Source organism: Salmo salar, chromosome 17, assembly GCF_965601325.2.
Source record: "Salmo salar chromosome 17, fSalSal1, whole genome shotgun sequence".
NCBI classification, from domain to species: Eukaryota; Metazoa; Chordata; class Actinopteri; order Salmoniformes; family Salmonidae; genus Salmo; species Salmo salar.
Genome location: NC_138307.1, coordinates 4,251,056 through 4,268,237, shown reverse-complemented (window position 1 = coordinate 4,268,237; position 17,182 = coordinate 4,251,056). Strand labels below are relative to the sequence as shown.

General features: G+C 45.1%; 1 protein-coding gene across 1 annotated transcript in view; it reads right to left on the bottom strand.

Moving 5' to 3' along the window:
- The window catches only part of pard3ba (par-3 family cell polarity regulator beta a), a 189,249-nt gene that overhangs the window by 131,586 nt on the left and 40,481 nt on the right, over positions 1 to 17,182 (bottom strand). The window contains exon 3 of the mRNA XM_014151297.3: positions 8,769 to 8,961. Coding sequence (XP_014006772.3) covers positions 8,769 to 8,961 — 193 coding nt within the window. The remainder of the gene's footprint in view (positions 1 to 8,768; positions 8,962 to 17,182) is intronic.

The following is a 17,182-nucleotide window of genomic DNA, read 5'->3' as shown; positions in this document are numbered from 1 at the left end:
CAAAACTGGAGTTGCTTACCAAGACGACATTGAATGTTCATGAGTGGCCTAGTTACAGTTTTGAGTTATATTGGCTTGAAAATCTATGGAAAGACATGAAAATGGCTGTCTTGCAAAGATCAACAATCAACTTGACAGAGTTTGATGAATTTTAAAAAGAATAATGGGTAAATATTGTACAATCCAGGCAAAGCTCTTAAGAGTTATCCATAAAGACAAACAGCTGAGATCGCCACCAAAGGTGCTTCTACAAAGTATTGACTCAGGGGTGTGAATACGTATGTAACGGAGTTATTTCTGTATTTCATTTTCAATAAATTGGCAAAAAGCATGTTTTCACGTAGCCATTATGGGGTATAATGTGTAGACGGGTGAGTAAAAAAAAAAAAAAAATGTTTAATCCATTCTGAATTCAGGCTATAACACAACAAAATGTGAAATAAGTTAAGGGGTATGAATTCTTTCTGAAGGCACAGTATCGTATCATGATAATATCATATCGAGAGGTCCCTGGCAATTCCCAGCCTTACCAAATACCAGCTCAGTCATGAAAAGTACCAATGCTTTGGGTATGTGAAGAGGCTGAGTACACATAATTTGGGCCGAGTTCTCCTTCACCTGACTTGACCAGGAAAACCTCTACCTTGGTGATCAGAGTTTAACTACAGATCAGTTAAATGTCTCTCTTCAATGCTCCCACTTTAAGAAGCAAATCCTAACACACACTTTTAAGTAGAATTTTCAGAGGTCCCGCCCCATACAGATAAACATCTTCGACCTCTGACCCTAGAGCAGACGTTCATGGGAGATCATGGCCCAGAAGAGAGGGCAGTAGATTGTTCAGTCTTCTCTGTCTTTGTCACAATGTTTAGTTTAATGATAATCCATTGAGGAGTATGTATCCTAATGGACTGCTAATTCAGTTTGTAATCTGTAATAGAAAAATAATCTCGAAAAAAAAACTCACTCTTCAAAATGGCTAAACAAAGGGATAGCCACAAATGAAATAACCATTCCCATTTGGCTGCATGCAGTCCTGTGTGTGAGTGTGCGCGTGTCTGTGTGTGGCATGTCTGTGTATGCGCCCAGAGTGATCTTGTCTCGTCAGATCAATAGAACCCTCCTGCCCAGGGTGCTCATGGGACGCAGTGATAAGGACTGTCTTCCCCTCTCGCCGACAGGAGTACGTGTGTGTGTCGACGGGAGTGTGCTGACACCAGTGTGTGCTCAGTGCAGTACAGCGATCGATGCAGGTCTAATCATCCAACTGGGACTCTGGTGGGGCTCAATCACACTGTTAAAACAACCAGGTTCCAACCCTGTCCTCTACCTGCTCGACAGTGCTATAGCACATCCACACACACGTCAAATTGTACCACTAAACAACACCCAGTGTTATGACTGGGGCCAGAAGTATTTCCTCACCACAGAGCCTAGCGAAGGAACTACTGCTGTCTGCCGCTATCTCGCTTTCCAAACAAGGTACATGAATTGAGGAGTAAACTGAAGTGAAAAATGTACTCACCACAGGAAAAAACTATGACCAGAAAAAAACTCTGTGCCCTGGTTATGGCACATAAGTAGGACATCATGACCGATCATAAAACAAGACCATGGACACTGAACAAAAACATAAATGCAACATGTAAAGTGTTGATCCCATGTTTCATGAGCTGAAATGAAAGATCCCAGAAATGTTTCCTAAGCACGAAAAGCTTATTTCTCTCACATTCTGGGCACAAATTTGTTTACATCCCTGTTAGTGAGCATTTCTCCATTGCCAAGATAATCCATCCACCTGACAGGTGTGGCATGTCAAGAAGCTGATTAAACAGCATGATCATTACACAGGGGCACCTTGAACTGGGGACAATAGAAGGCCACTCTAAAACGTGCAATTTTGTCACACAACACAATGCCACAGATGTCTCATGTTTTGAGGGAGCGTGACGCCGGAAGGGTGGGCTGTCGTTCTACGGGCTCCTAATCAACTGTGCTATTTTATTCGTTTTTTTGCGTTGTTTGAAACTAATTTTGTACATAATGTTGCTGCTACCGACTCTTATGACCGAAAAAAACTTCTGGACATCAGAACAGCGATTACTCACCTCGAACTGGATGATTTTTCCGAATAAGACGTAAAATACATATTGCTTTGTCAAGACAAGGCCCAAACCCGTCATCAGCGTGAAGAAAAGACAGAGAAAAGGGAGGAAGAATACCCTCGATATTACTGGCCAACGTGCAATCATTGGAAAACAAACTGGACAATCTACAATCAAGACTATCCTACCAACGGGACATTGTAAAATGTAATATCTTATGTTTCACCGAGACTTGGCTGAACGACGACACGGATAATATAGGGCTGGCTGGCTTCTCCGTGTTTCGGGAAGACATAACAGCTACGTCTGGTAAGACGAGGGGCGGGGGTGTGTGTGTATTTGTCAACTGCTGGTGCGTAATGTCTAATATTAAAGAAGTCTGAAGGTATTGCTCACCTGAGGTAGAATACCTCATGATTAGCTGTAGATCACAATATCTACCAAGAGAGCTCTCATCTATATAATTCGTAGCCGTCTATTTACCACCACAAACCGATGCCGGCACTAAGACCGCACTCAACGACCTGCACAAGGCCGTAAGCAAACAAGAAAATGCTCACCCAGAAGCGGCCGGGGCCTTTAATGCAGGCAAACTTAAAACCGTTTTACCTTATTCTACCAGCATGTCACATGTGCAACCAGAGGAGAAAAAACTCCAGACCACCTTTACTCCAAACACAGAGAGAAATATAAAGCTCTCCCCCACCCTCCATTTGGCAAATACAACCATAATTCTATCCTCCTGATTCCTGCTTACAAGCAAAAATTTAAGCAGGAAGTACCAGTGACTCACTCAATACGGAAGTGGTCAGATGACGCGGATGCTAAGCTACAGGACTGTTTTGCTAGCACAGACTGGAATATGTTCCGGGATTCATCGAATGGCATTGAGGAGTATACCACCTCAGTCACTGGCTTCATCAATAAGTGCATCGACGATGTCGTTGTCACAACATTAACCTGTTGGGGGTAGGGGGCAGTATTTACACGGCCGGATAAAAAACGTACCCGATTTAATCTGGTTATTACTACTGCCCAGAAACTAGAATATGCATATAATTATTGGCTTTGGATAGAAAACACCCTAAAGTTTCTAAAACTGTTTGAATGGTGTCTGTGAGTATAACAGAACTCATATGGCAGGCAAAAACCTGAGAAGATTCTGTACAGGAAGTGCCCTCGCTGACCATTCCTTGAGCTTCTTGACACTGTTTATTGAAGACTGAGGATCTTTGCTGTAACGTGACACTTCCTACGGCTCCCATAGGCTCTCAGAAGGAGGGAAAAAGCTGAATGATGTAATTCCAGCCCCAGGCTGAAACACATTAGCGCTTTTGGCAAGTGGCCGATCAGAGGACAATGGCCTTAGGCGCGTGCACGAGTCGACCCCATGTTTTATTTTCTTTCGTCTTTTTACCTAAACGCAGATTCCCGGTCGGGAATATTATCGCTTTTTTAAGAGAAAAATGGCATAAAAATTTATTTTAAACAGCGGTTGACATGCTTCGAAGTACGGTAATGCAATATTTAGAATTTTTTTGTCACGAAATGCGTCGTGCTCGTCACCCTTCTTTACCATTCGGATAGTGTCTTGAACGCACGAACAAAACGCCGCTATTTGGATATAACTATGGATTATTTTGAACCAAAACAACATTTGTTATTGAAGTAGAAGTCCTGGGAGTGCATTCTGACGAAGAACACCAAAGGTAATAACATTTTTCTTATAGTAAATCTGACTTTGGTGAGTGCTAAACTTGCTGGGTGTCTAAATAGCTAGCCCTGTGATGCCGGGCTATCTACTGAGAATATTGCAAAATGTGCTTTCACCGAAAAGCTATTTTAAAATCGGACATATCAAGTGCATAGAGGAGTTCTGTATCTATAATTCTTAAAATAATTGTTATGCTTTTTGTGAACGTTTATCGTGAGTAATTTAGTAAATTTTTTTGTAAATTCACCGGAAGTTTGCGGGGGGTATGCTAGTTCTGAACGTCACATGCTAATGTAAAAAGCTGTTTTTTGATATAAATATGAACTTGATTGAACAAAACATGCATGTATTGTATAACATAATGTCCTAGGTGTGTCATCTGAAGAAGATCAAAGGTTAGTGCTGCATTTAGCTGTGGTTTGGATTTATGTGACATTATATGCTAGCTTGAAAAATGGGTGTCTGATTATTTCTGGCTGGGTACTCTGCTGACATAATTGAATGTTTTGCTTTCGTTGTAAAGCCTTTTTGAAATCGGACAGTGTGGTTAGATTAACGAGAGTCTTGTCTTTAAAATGCTGTAAAATAGTCATATGTTTGAGAAATTGAAGTAATAGCATTTCTAAGGTATTTGAATAATGCGCCACAGGATTCCACTGGCTGTTACGTAGGTGGGACGATTTCGTCCCGCCGACCCTAGAGAGGTTAACCGTACGTACATTTCCCAAAAAAGAAGCTATGGATTACAAGCAACATCTGCACCGAGCTAAAGGCTAGAGCTGCCGCTTTCAAGGTGCGAGACACTAAGCCAGACGCTTATAAGAACACCATCAAACAGGAAAAGCATCAATACAGGACTAAGATTGAATCCTACTACACCGGCTCTGACACTCATCGGATGTGGCAGGACTTAAACTATTACGGACTACAGTTGCGAGCTGCACAGTGACACGAGCCTATAAGGACGAACGAAATGCCTTTAATGCTCACTTCGAGGCAAGCAACACTGAAGCATGCATTAGAGCACCAGCTGTTCCGGACGACTGTGTGATCACGCTCTCCGTAGCCAATGTGAACAAGACCTTTAAACAGGGCAACATTCACAAAGCCGCGGGGCCAGACGGATTACCAGAACATGTACTGAAAGCATGCGTTGCCATACTGGCAAGAGTCCTCACTGACATTTTCAACCTCTCCCTGGCCGAGTCTGTAATACCTAAATGTTTCAAACAGACCACCATAGTCCCTGTGTCCAAGGAAGCGAAGGTAACCTGCCTAAATGATTACCGCCCCGGTAGCCATGACGGCTGGTCATGTCTCACAACACCATCATGCCAGAAACCCTAGACCCATTCCAATTTGCACACCGCCCCAACAGATCCACAGATGATGCATTCTATTGCACTCCACACGGCCCTTTCCCACCTGGACAAAAGGAACACCTATGTGAGAATGCTGTTCATTGACTACAGCTCAGCGTTCAACACCATAGTGCCCACGAAGCTCATCACTAATTGGATCCTGGACTTCCTGACGGGCCGCCCCCAGGTGGTAAGGGTAGGTAACAACACATCTGCCACGCTTATCCTCAACACTGGGGCCCCTCAGGGGTGCGTGCTTATTCCCCTCCTGTGTTTCCTGTTCACCCACGACTGCGTGGCCAAGCACGACTCCATCATTAAGTTTGCTGAGGACACAACAGTGATCACCGACAACGATGAGGCAGTCTATAGGGAGGAGGTGAGAGACTCGGCAGTGTGGTGCCAGGACAACAACCTCTTGCTCAATTATTTAGTAAATATTTTATTAACTCTATTTATTTAACTGCATTGTTGGTTAAGGGCTTGAAAGTAAGCATTTCACGGTAAGGTCCAAACCTGTGGTATTCGGCGCATGTGACAAATACAATCTGATTTTATTTTAATTAGCATGCTGACTGCAGGAATGTCCACCAGAGCGGTTGCCAGAGAATTTTATATTAATTTCACCATCGTAAGCCATCTCCGACGTCGTTTTAGAGAATTTCCCAGTACGTCCAACCGGCCTCACAACCGCAGACCATGTGTAACCACGCCAGCCCAGGGCCTCCACATTCGGCTTCTTCACCTGCGGGACTGTCTGAGACCAGCCACCCGGACAACTGATGAAACTGTGGGTTTGCACAAACGAAGGATTTCTGCACAAAGGGAAGCTCGTCTGCGTGCTCGTGACCCTCGCCAGGGTCTTGACCTGACTGCAGTTCAGCATCGTAATCGTCTTCAGTGGGCAAATGCTCACCTTCGATGGCCACTGGCACACTCGAGAAGTGTTCTCTTCACGGATGAATGCCGGTTTCAACTGTACCTGGCAGATGGCAAACAGCGTGTATGGCGTTGTGTGGGCGAGCGGTTCGCTGATGTCAACGTTGTGAACAGAATGCCACATGGTGGCGGTGGGGTTATGGTATATTGCATGTTGAATTTATATTTTTGTTGAGTGTAACACTGTGTAGGCGAAGTAGCCTAACACATGAATATATAACGAGTGGGACATACTTATATTGCACATAGCTAGTAGAATGGCTACTGGTAGAACTACTGACTTCAGTCCAGATTTCTGTGTGTTCTGCCCCTCTCTCTCTCCCCACAACGCCGGCCACCAGCTGCATGTGATACGATATGCAGCTAACAGCCAATCTGCTTAACTTAAGTGATAAAGAAAACAAAAAAAGGTCCCTGTGCACACATACAGAGTGGTCCCTGCCAGACAGTCATAGCAGTGGCTGGATGATCGGGTTTAGGCTGAGCCTGTTTAAGTGAATTCTCCACCCAGGCTTTTGTTAGTAGGTGGAGATGACAAAAGCAGCCTTATTGAATTAGTCTCAGTCTATGTGGGGGAGCTCCACAGGGTCACGTCCTAACTTGGTTAGTAAGGGGTTGAGGGGTGGCAGGAAGGGGTCCTAAAAGGTTTTAAAAAAGGGTTAAAAAGAGAGGCATTGAAAAAAGTGTTCATGCTCAGCTGGACCCTGGGCATGCTAACAGGCTACAGTGCTAATCCAGTTAGTGGCCGAGCCCCATCTCAGAGTGCTGGAGGAGTTAGCGAGGAGCTGTGCCCCAGAACAGCAGGGGTTAGGGGGGACGCGGTGAGAGGGATGGGGGGGCTGGGTCAGTGACTTGCAGGTAGTGAATGGTGTGGTAGGGGGTGGCAGAAAGAAGACGGACGAGGGGGTCAGAGGGGCTGGCACTCTGCTCTGGGTCATGGAACATCTAAAGGATGGTGGGAGAGGAGGAGAGACTGAAAAAAAGTGGGAGTAGGAAGAGAGAAAAGGGGACGAAGGAAAGCATAGAATATGAGGAGAAAGGGGGGATAGGGAAAGGAGAAGAGAGAAGTAGGGGAGGCAGGGAAACGTGGAGTAGGGAAAAGTGTGAGAGGTTACGTTTTTTCTGTAACGGTACACCTTGGCCTAGATGTTTACATTAAAGGACATGACTTATCCCAAAGAATGCCAGAGCCGCACTTAAATCCTCTTTCACAGGCAGTGAATTAAAAGCTGAGCTTCTCTTTACATAGCAGTTTCAAATTATGTGAGGTTGTGAAATGAACATGCAAGCAAGTATGCGTAGTCATGCAACCACTCACCTATAACTGCACACGTATACTCACAAACGTACATTGTCGCGCCATCTCATACACACTCATACTCGTTCACATTCTCCCACACACACACACACAGAGAGAGCCCCAATGTTTTTCCCATCTAATGAGTGTGTGTGTGTGCGCGTGTGCCTGCATTCAGCCTGGCCTTGGCAGTCAGCTAAAGTGAAACCCACCCGGGGAGCATGGAGAGCCCTGGGAAACGTAGTGTTTGTTTAACCCTGGAGAGCCTCCAAAAAGGGCTCAGCTGTCTAGGAGGGCCCCAAGCTGGGATATACAGGGAGAGCCTCTGGCTCAACAGCCATACTTCGCTGTCGGATGCTCATATTTGTCACACAGCCAGTGAAACAACATATGACAAAACATGAGATGTGGGTAGTGTCCAGATACCCCAGCGGCCTACTATTTAGGATGCAACTATGGGTATGTGCAATGTATAATATGTGAAATTGAGTATGCTATAAATGCCAGAACGTTACACTCATTCATTCATTTAGTACGAATCCACTGCATGCTATGGAGGAAGAGAATCTACTAAACAATTTAGAAAAAGATGACATTCTCAGTGTGTGTGAGCCTACAATGTTGATATTTGTTACTTACAGCATACATTTTTACTAAACAGTACGCTCTTAATAGTATGTAGTTTGATTAGTGCAGATTATGTAGTTTTAGTAAGGAGTAGGCAAGACAAACTTTGGACACGGCCGTGGTGTTTCCCCGACTAATAGGCTAGGGCTGAGCAACACTACTAACTAATACAAGGAACACGTAAAACCAGGGGAGCAACTTTGGTTTTAGAAGTGGGGGGACATAATTCTTATACATACATTTTGTTATGAAGTCGGACAAACACTCCAAACAGACTACCAGACTGCTCGGATGCATCTGCATGGTCCTAAAGCTCACCGTTGCTTTGTTTTGTATCGCATTCCAATGATAAAACTGGGGGGAGGGGGACAAAAATGCCATTTCAGAATGTGGGGGGGACGTTCCCCCCCATCCCCAGTGAAAGTTGCGCCCCTGCATATATAATATATATTTTTTAATGAATTACTATGTTACCACCCAACAGTGTTACTATCCTATATCAATAGTTGAAGTGGACTGAAATACTGTATGTGCCAGTACACATTTTGACTGCAGTTAGTCTTTATATTTAGGTGCCGGTACTCAAGCAGTTGAACATTTGAGTTGTGTACTGGCCCAATTCAAACACTGTCCGACACCAACACCAAATCATGGGTGTAATTTTAGTGTTCATGCCATAGCCCTGAACTTCAAATCAGTTAGTGGTGCTGTACTGTGGTACGTACTGGCCTTGAGGGTGTAGGCGTTGACCTCTATCTCTCCTCCTCTTGGTGGCTGAAAGTAGGGGGGCTGGCGTTCGTAGGGGTCAGGATCGGAGTAAGGGCTGGGGCTGGAGTGGCCCGTGGAGCCTCCGCCGCTGCCCGCTGGGCTCACTGTCGCCCCCCTCTGGAGCTCCTGTGCTTCGAACACTGCCACCAGCTGAAATACAAGCACATAGGCACAACAGGACTGGAATCATACAGGAGTAGAAACAATAGGGCGGTATGGTAGCTTAGCGGTTCGAGTGCTGGGCCAGTAACTGAAAGGTCGACAAGGTAAAAAAAAATAAAACTCTGTTGATATGCCCTTAATCCTAACTTGCTCCAGGGGTATTACTATGGCTGACCCTGTAAAACAACACATTTCACTGCACCTAGCCATTGTATGTGACAATAAAACATGTATTTTCCTCATTTAAATACAATATTATCATGCTGTAATAGAGACATACTGTACACCAACCAGACACAGAGGCAAATGGCCCATTTTCAAATGGGTGGCAAGTCAAACCTGAGTGAGCGGGTGTCAGAATGTGTGAAAGCGTTCAGACCGTTAACAAAGACAGAGTGCTTACCAACAGACAGAGGGACAACCTGGCCTAGTTAGACCCTTTTATGGATGTAGTGGTGTCACAACAGTAAACGCTCATGTTCATGCTCTTTGCACATACAGCTGCAATTCATCTCTGTGGGAAGCAAACGGGTGGGAAATGCATTTAACATTAGCATAAGCCTGACAGACAGACACCGTCTCCCGCTTCCTCACACACGTACGCATACGCAAACGCACAAACAGACTTATCTACCAAACAGTAGGGAGAGGGCTGTGCATTCTCTAGGCCAGGAGGAGTATGTGGTGCTCCACAAATACCATCAATCAACAGCGTGAGGGATGGCGAGCGAGCGGAGAGAGCGAGAGAGAGAATGTGTGTGTGAATGCCAGCCAAACTCTACTGTTACTCCCCTCCCACATAATGTGATTTATAGGGATCAGAATGGCTCTATCGCTCTCTGTCAACCCAAGCCGGTGCGTGAGTGCATACCAACAAGAGCAGCATACGAATGTGATCTGTGCGTTCAAAAATAATAATACTACATTGAAGTTAGGACTAGCTTGTCTTATCATGGCAGCAAAATGCATTCCATGAAGCCAGTTCAGAAAACCCAGTTAGAAAACCCAGTTAGCCATACAAAATCAGAAACATACATATGCACAGTGTGTGTCTGTTTGTCTGTGTGTGTGTGTGTGTGTTCCCATGTGTTAATCGCTATTGGTTAACTGTGTTCACTAAAACAAACAAACACAAACAAACACAGTCCAGCAGTAGTAAGATTTGAGTTGTGTACGCATCGGAATAAATAGTCAAATGAAATATGACAGGAGAATCAGAACCTGTCAAACACAATGACACAGTTGCCTCCACGAGCTGGATGGAGACAGGGATGGAGAACAGAGGGTGAAGAGAGAGAAAATGAGAGACAGACAGACAGACGGCAGATTAGAGGGTAGCGCTCCTCCAATACGCTGCCGTGAATTTGTCGCTTGACAAATTAGCACTGTGGCGTGACGCTCTGATTAAACAGTGCTAGCACAGGAAATGACCACTTAATGAAAGAGAACGACAATCAGAACAGGGGGAAGAAGAAAACAAGAAAGACAGAGAGGAAGAACACTGGGACACAAATGAATGAAGAAAGACAGAGAGGAAGAACACTGGGACACAAATGAATGAAGAAAGACAGAGAGGAAGAACACTGGGACACAAATGAATGAAGAAAGACAGAGAGGAAGAACACTGGGACACAAATGAATGAAGAAAGAGAGAGCCAGAGATGAATAGGAGGGAGGTGTGTGTACGCGCGCGCACACACACGCATGAGAAAGAGAGAGAGAGAGCGAGACAGAGCGAGAGGGAGTGAGTGAGAGAAAATGAGTGAGAAAGAGGAAGAGAATCACAGAGAAAGAGAGAGAGGGGGTGTTTTTCAAAATCATCTGCACCCATAACTGGGGGGGGGGGGGGGGGGGGGGGGGGGGCGAGAAAACAATAAGCAATAACACGGTGGGTAGAAATAAATCATACATCACCGTGTGAATGTCACGCTTCTCACTCTCCCTTTCTGCCATGATTCAATATCCTGACACCTCCACGCCCCAAACCAGAGGAAATTGGCCGCATCAAAGCATCAGCCGGAGGGAGGGAGGGGCCAGCAGAGAAAAGCATATCCACTATGTGATTGATGGGTGCCTCTGTCCCTTCCGTTCTCCTTCTCTCTTCCCTGCTCTTTTCCTCCTCTACCGCTTTCTAAATCAGATGACTTTGTCCCTCAGAGAGGATGAGAGAGTTGACTCATGTGGATGTGATGAGGTGAGAGATTCAGAGAAACCCCACAGTGTCACGAACAGCTCAAAAACAAGCACCTGTAGAGAGCGAGAGCCATCTCTACTCCTTGATACACACATCCTCAGTGTCACACACACAGCTCTCCTCAATTAGTCTTGCCTCGGGACACTAGCACCGAGGATAGCCTAGAGTAGCATGTAAATTGGTAGTAGAGGGCAATACAGGTTGTCTAGCCAATAGCCGTGTGTGTGTGTGTGTGTGTGTGTGTGTGTGTGTACACACACGTGCAAGCTTACTGTTTATCTAACCCTATCGCTCAGCTCAGCTGATGAGTCAAACGTGCAGGCAGTCAGTGCAAATTTTCATGGAAGCTTTTAACTAAAATGCTAACGAGTGTACTAATTGCAAAGACGGGCAAATCCAGCTCATGAAGTTACACAAGTATAGCTATAGCTAGAACGTGGACATTTACAAGCGAAAGTGAAAGATGACAAAATTGTGACGCATGCTTGTCTGATGGAAGAACATTAACATTGACGGGGCTGCAGTGGAGCGGGTCGAGAGTTTCCACGTCACCAACCAACTATCATTGTCCAAACACACCAAGACAGTTGTGAAGTGTGCACAACAACACATTTTCCCCCTCAGGAGACTGAAAAGATGTGGCATGGGTCCCCAGATCCTCAAAAAGTTATACAGCTGCACCATCGAGAGCATCCTGACCGGTTGTGTCACCACCTGGTATGGCAACTGCTCGGCCTCTGACCGCAAGGCACTACAGAGGGTAGTGTGTACGGCCCAGTACATCACTGGGGCCAAGCTTCCTGCCACCCAGGAGCTATATAATAGGCGGTGTCAGAGGAAGGCCCATAAAATTGTCAGAGACTCCAGTCACCCAAGTCATAGACTGTTCTCTCTGCTACCGCACGGTAAGCGGTACCGGAGTGCCAAGTCTAGGACCAAAAGGCTCCTTAACAGCGTCAACCCCCAAGCCATAAGACTGCTGAACAATTAATCAAATGGCCACCGGACTATTTACAATGACACACACACTCTTACATTGACACACACACTCCTTTTGTTTTGTACACTGCTGCTACTCGCTGTTTATTATCTATGCATAGTCACTTCACCCCTACCTACACTTACATATTACCTCGACTAACCTGTACCCCCTCACACTGACTCGGTACTGGTGCCCCCTGTATATAGCCTCGTTATTGTATTGTGTTACTTTTTATTATTTATTTGGTAAATATTTTCTTAACTCTTCTTGAACTGCACTGTTGGTTAAGGGCTTGTAAGTAAGCATTTCATGTTAAGGTCCACACTTGTTGTATTCGGTACATGTGACAAATAAAGTTTGATTTGATGTGTCCACGGAGCAGAGAGGAGAAGAATGGAGAGGGAGAAAACACTAGTGGGAAGCACAGGGACAAAATGGCAGCTGTACAGATCATTCTCAAACACAGCAGAAAGCTAACACCCCATCTCCATATTAATTCAGCCACTTACTTAGCTAACTAACGAAAACCCAGCTGGAGAGCACAACACATCTTAGACAGTTAGAAGATATCTGATAGCAAACATTTAGTAGTGAGTTGCATACAAGTGTAAGTTCATCACCTGTGCGACGCACAGCAGAGAGAGACTCAGCGATAGATACAGAACGCAGCGGAGTCAGCTGCGCCCGCGTTCTCCCATTGTGCTCTTTACAACCAACACTTGACTGGCTGCTGTTCTGGGGAACTACGGTAAGCTTCATCATGAAAAATGATGTGACAGGCAAAATGAAGAACGCTGTCTGCTTTATCTCCTAACGCATTGGACAAGTTGACTGTAGGTATTTACTTAAAAAGTAGCTACAAATATTACAATGTGTTCAAATACTTTAACAAAATAGTTTGAACGGTATCGACGGTATATGTAAACACCATCCAGTGTGCATTTCTAAATACCCCGGTATACGGTATACCGCCCGACTCTGACAGGTGACATGCGGTGTCAACCATACCATGCCATCTCAACCTAAATATATACAATTCTCTGAATCAGTGGGTCTCACTATCCCGATTCTCCACCCTTTACCCCAAGTGTGGACAGGCACACTTCCCATCATGTATTTAAAACCATTGGATTGGTGAATCATTAGCTGGAAGGAGTTTCCACTATTGTTAAATTCAGTCTCGAGGTTCACATATAGGAGCAGCTGGAAAACATGCTTGCGCACACACCCTACATGGGAACAGACGAACAGTGCCACCTAGCTCGAAGCAACAGCAACTACAGCTCAGCGTCTTTCAAACATATCACACACACACACACACACACACAGTAGCAACCACTGCACCACAATACCCTACACCTGCCCCTCCCCACATACATAGTTAATCTCTCTCCAACCATTCCTTCTCTTCTCTCCATCCCCTCCGTTGCTGTGTGCCACATCTCTATGGGGCTGCTGTGCTTTTGTCTGCCTGTCATGTATCTTAAGAGTCTACCTCTCTCTCTCTCTCCCTATTTTCCCCCCCCTCTCTCCTTTGAAACTCCTAGCATGCGTAATGCGGAAGCGAGGCGCGGGCTGCATCCTGATGGTAATACAGTTATCCAATCATCTCGGTCTCCCTCTACCCCCCCACGCACAAACTGCCAGGGAACTGTTCAGCTTAAAGCGTGGGGGGCCTTCTCTTAAATATAGGGCCTACTCTAAACCTCTGAAAGAAGTAGAATACCTTACACCTCTGTCAGCTTCCCAAATGGTACCATATTTCCTATGTACTACACTACTTTTGACCAGGACCCATACGGAATAGGGTGCCATTTGGTACACAGCCTTAGTCATAGGTTGAATCAGATGTCAAAACCTGATGGAAGACGTTTTTCAGATACTGAAATGCCTGCGGAATCACGTGTCAAAATAGTGAAAAATAGGACGAAGGGAAAAGTGCTGGGCCCTTAAAATGCATCCTTCCTTCCTCCTTTCCTTGAAGCAATCACTGATCTGACATTTCTGGATTGGTGAAAGGCTACTTACTGTATATGATAGAATCGTTCCTAACCCTACACTAATCAAGTCATCAAGGAAGGGAGGAAGAAAGAATGCATTTGAGCATTGCCCAATTGGAATTTGTAGTCCAGTGTCAGGTGACTCTGGTGCTGAGGGTGTGATGAATGGAAGAAGACTCATGACATCAGTAGGCAGGTTATCATTTCATGCGGTGCAATGCTAAAAGTACATGCATACCCAAATGTACTCTAATGATGCAATGCTTTATGCGTCTGTGCAAACACATGCTCAGTCTAAACAGTGCTGTTAAAACAAGTAGGAAATTGGACCGATTACCATCTAGACTCCCCTAATCGTATGTCTACTTCCTTGTGTATCTGTAACATACATCCAGATGTTAAATAAATAAAGTAAAACTATAAAGTTTTATTTACAATGATGGCCTACTTGTAAAGCTCCCCGGCCAAACCCTCCCCTAACTCGGAAGGCCCTATGGCACTCCCGATCATGGCCGGTTGTGATACGGCCCGGGATCGAACCCGGGTCTGCCGTGACGCCTACTAGCAACGCAGTGCCTAATACCGCTACTCGGGAGCCCTCCTTGAAACACACAGCTGGGTTTCAGCATACCCCAATCTCGCAGAAATGCATGCACACACAGTACAAAACGCACACACATACACTCCTAAACACACAGACATGGCTGTGAGCATCAGCCAACCCAACTCTCACTCTCCATGAATAACGACAGACACACCCCTACTACATGGCCTTGGGGAGGCCTGGTTACCAACAGAGACAAAACAGCCAATAGGGAGGAATTGAGAGCCTGGCGGAGTGGTGCACCAGAAAGCATTCTGTTGGGCCGCATCACCGCTTTGTATGGCAATTGCACCACCCGCAACCGCAGGGCTCTCCAGAGGGTGGTGCGGTCAGCCCAACACATCACTGGGGCCACAATGCCTGCCCTCCAGGACATCTACACCACCCAGTGTCACAGGAAGGCCAAGAAGATCATCAAGGACCTCAGCCACCCGAGCCAAGTCCAGTTCCAGAGCCTAAAATAAACACCCGCCACCTGCCAAACGCCGGTAGATTTTGGCATTGGCGGGTAAGATGCCTATTCACCAGCCACTTTGGCAGGTGGTCAGGGCTCAACAGGAACATTTCAATCTCATTTATGAATACAAAGTGTCAAATATGATCACATTTATAGTAAAATAATTGCAGCAGAAGGTGTTTTCAAAGTATTTCTGCCTTTTCGTTTCATAGCTGGTAAATTAAATCGTACAAAGTCAAAGAACTAAGAATCATATATAGGCTAGTTCACCTCGTGCAGCAACACTGCCTGGCTGGGGGTTGTGCACGTGTGAAGAGCTGAGGGAAAGATTTGTTTTTAGAAGCGCTGCGTACTGGCATAAAAGTCTGTCTAATTTACTTGAAAGGAAAGTCTACTGAAGTGAGACTTTGTCCTTGTGTTTCTTGGCTATTTACATTGTTTTATTCACATGCTAGGTTGTTTTTCCATGTTTACGTTTCAACTGCTAAGGAAGAGAAGACAATGCTTCTACTATTCATACTCAAATCTCAGACACAAACCTGACTCGAGTCCCGCTACCACGGTAACCTCCCACCCTTAAAAGGCCAGGTGAAAATGTTTGTCTCATCTGTGATATTTAGGTTAAAAGATTCAGGCCACAAAAAAATGTACTTAAACAATTTACCACATTACTTCCTACTAGTAATACATTTGGTTTAGAAACATTACAAAGCAGGATCACCTGGTTTTTTTGTTTTGTTGTAATTTTAGTGGGCAAAAATATTTTTGCTGGTACAAAATCTGGAGTGGCTGGTAGATTTTTAAATCTACCTACCACTGTGGCTGGTGGACCAAAAAGAAAATGTCATGCCCTGGTCTATTCACTCTGCTACCATCTAGAAGGCAGAGACCGTACAGGTGCATCAAAGCTGGGACCGAGATACTGAAAAACAGCTATGATCCCTTATTGATGTCACTTGTTAAATCCACTTCAAATCAGTGTAGATGAAGAGGACATGTTAAAGAAGGATTTTTAAGCCTTGTGACGGACAAAAAAAATGTAAGTGCCTTTGAACGGCGTATGGTAGTAGGTGCCAGGCGCACCGGTTTGTGTGAAGAACTCTAATGCTCAACAGTTTCCCGTGTGTATCAAGAACGGTCCACCACCCAAAGGACATCCAGCCAACTTGACAACTGTGGGAAGCATTGGAGTCAACATGGGCCAGCATCCCTGTGGAACGCTTTCGACACTTTGTAGAGTCCATGTCCCAACGAACGGAGGGTGTTCTGAGGACAAGACTAATACTAGGAAGGTGTCCTTAATTTGCTGCACACCCAGTGTACATACTGTATTTGACATACAGTAGCTCATCTTATTCATCTACTGCTGTACATAGCTTTTACATATTTACAGTATATATTGTCCATACTGTCTACACACACACACACGTATATTCTGGACTCCGACATCACACGCTGATATTTCTCAATGTCTTATTTCTTATTTTTTCCTTGCTTTTTGGGGAGATTATTTGTATTGTACTGTTCGACATTGTACTGCATTGCTGGAGCTAGAAACACAAGCATTTCGCTGCACCTGCTTTAACATCAGCTAATCTGTGTACGCGACATATAAACGTTGATTTGAAGGGTTACTCTGCCCAGAAAGCTGGATGTCTCATTCTCTCCAGGTGTAAAAGCTGTCTTCCTCTCGCATGCCTGATCTCTTCCATCAACCACTGTGATGACGGAGTGCTCTCTCTGGTGTGTGCCCACTCCACCCACACGTTCCATTTCTGACTGATGATTCTAATTCACAAACACACCCACACACAAAATCAGCTGAGGTACTGTTTGCTTGCTGTGCGTTGTGACAGGCCTTATTATTAGTTATGCACACTCAGAGGGTAAACTCTTCATAAATCACACGGTGCCCAGGGGAACAGGAGGGTAGTGTGTATGTGTGTGTCTTTGTCAATTTATGATGGGAGGG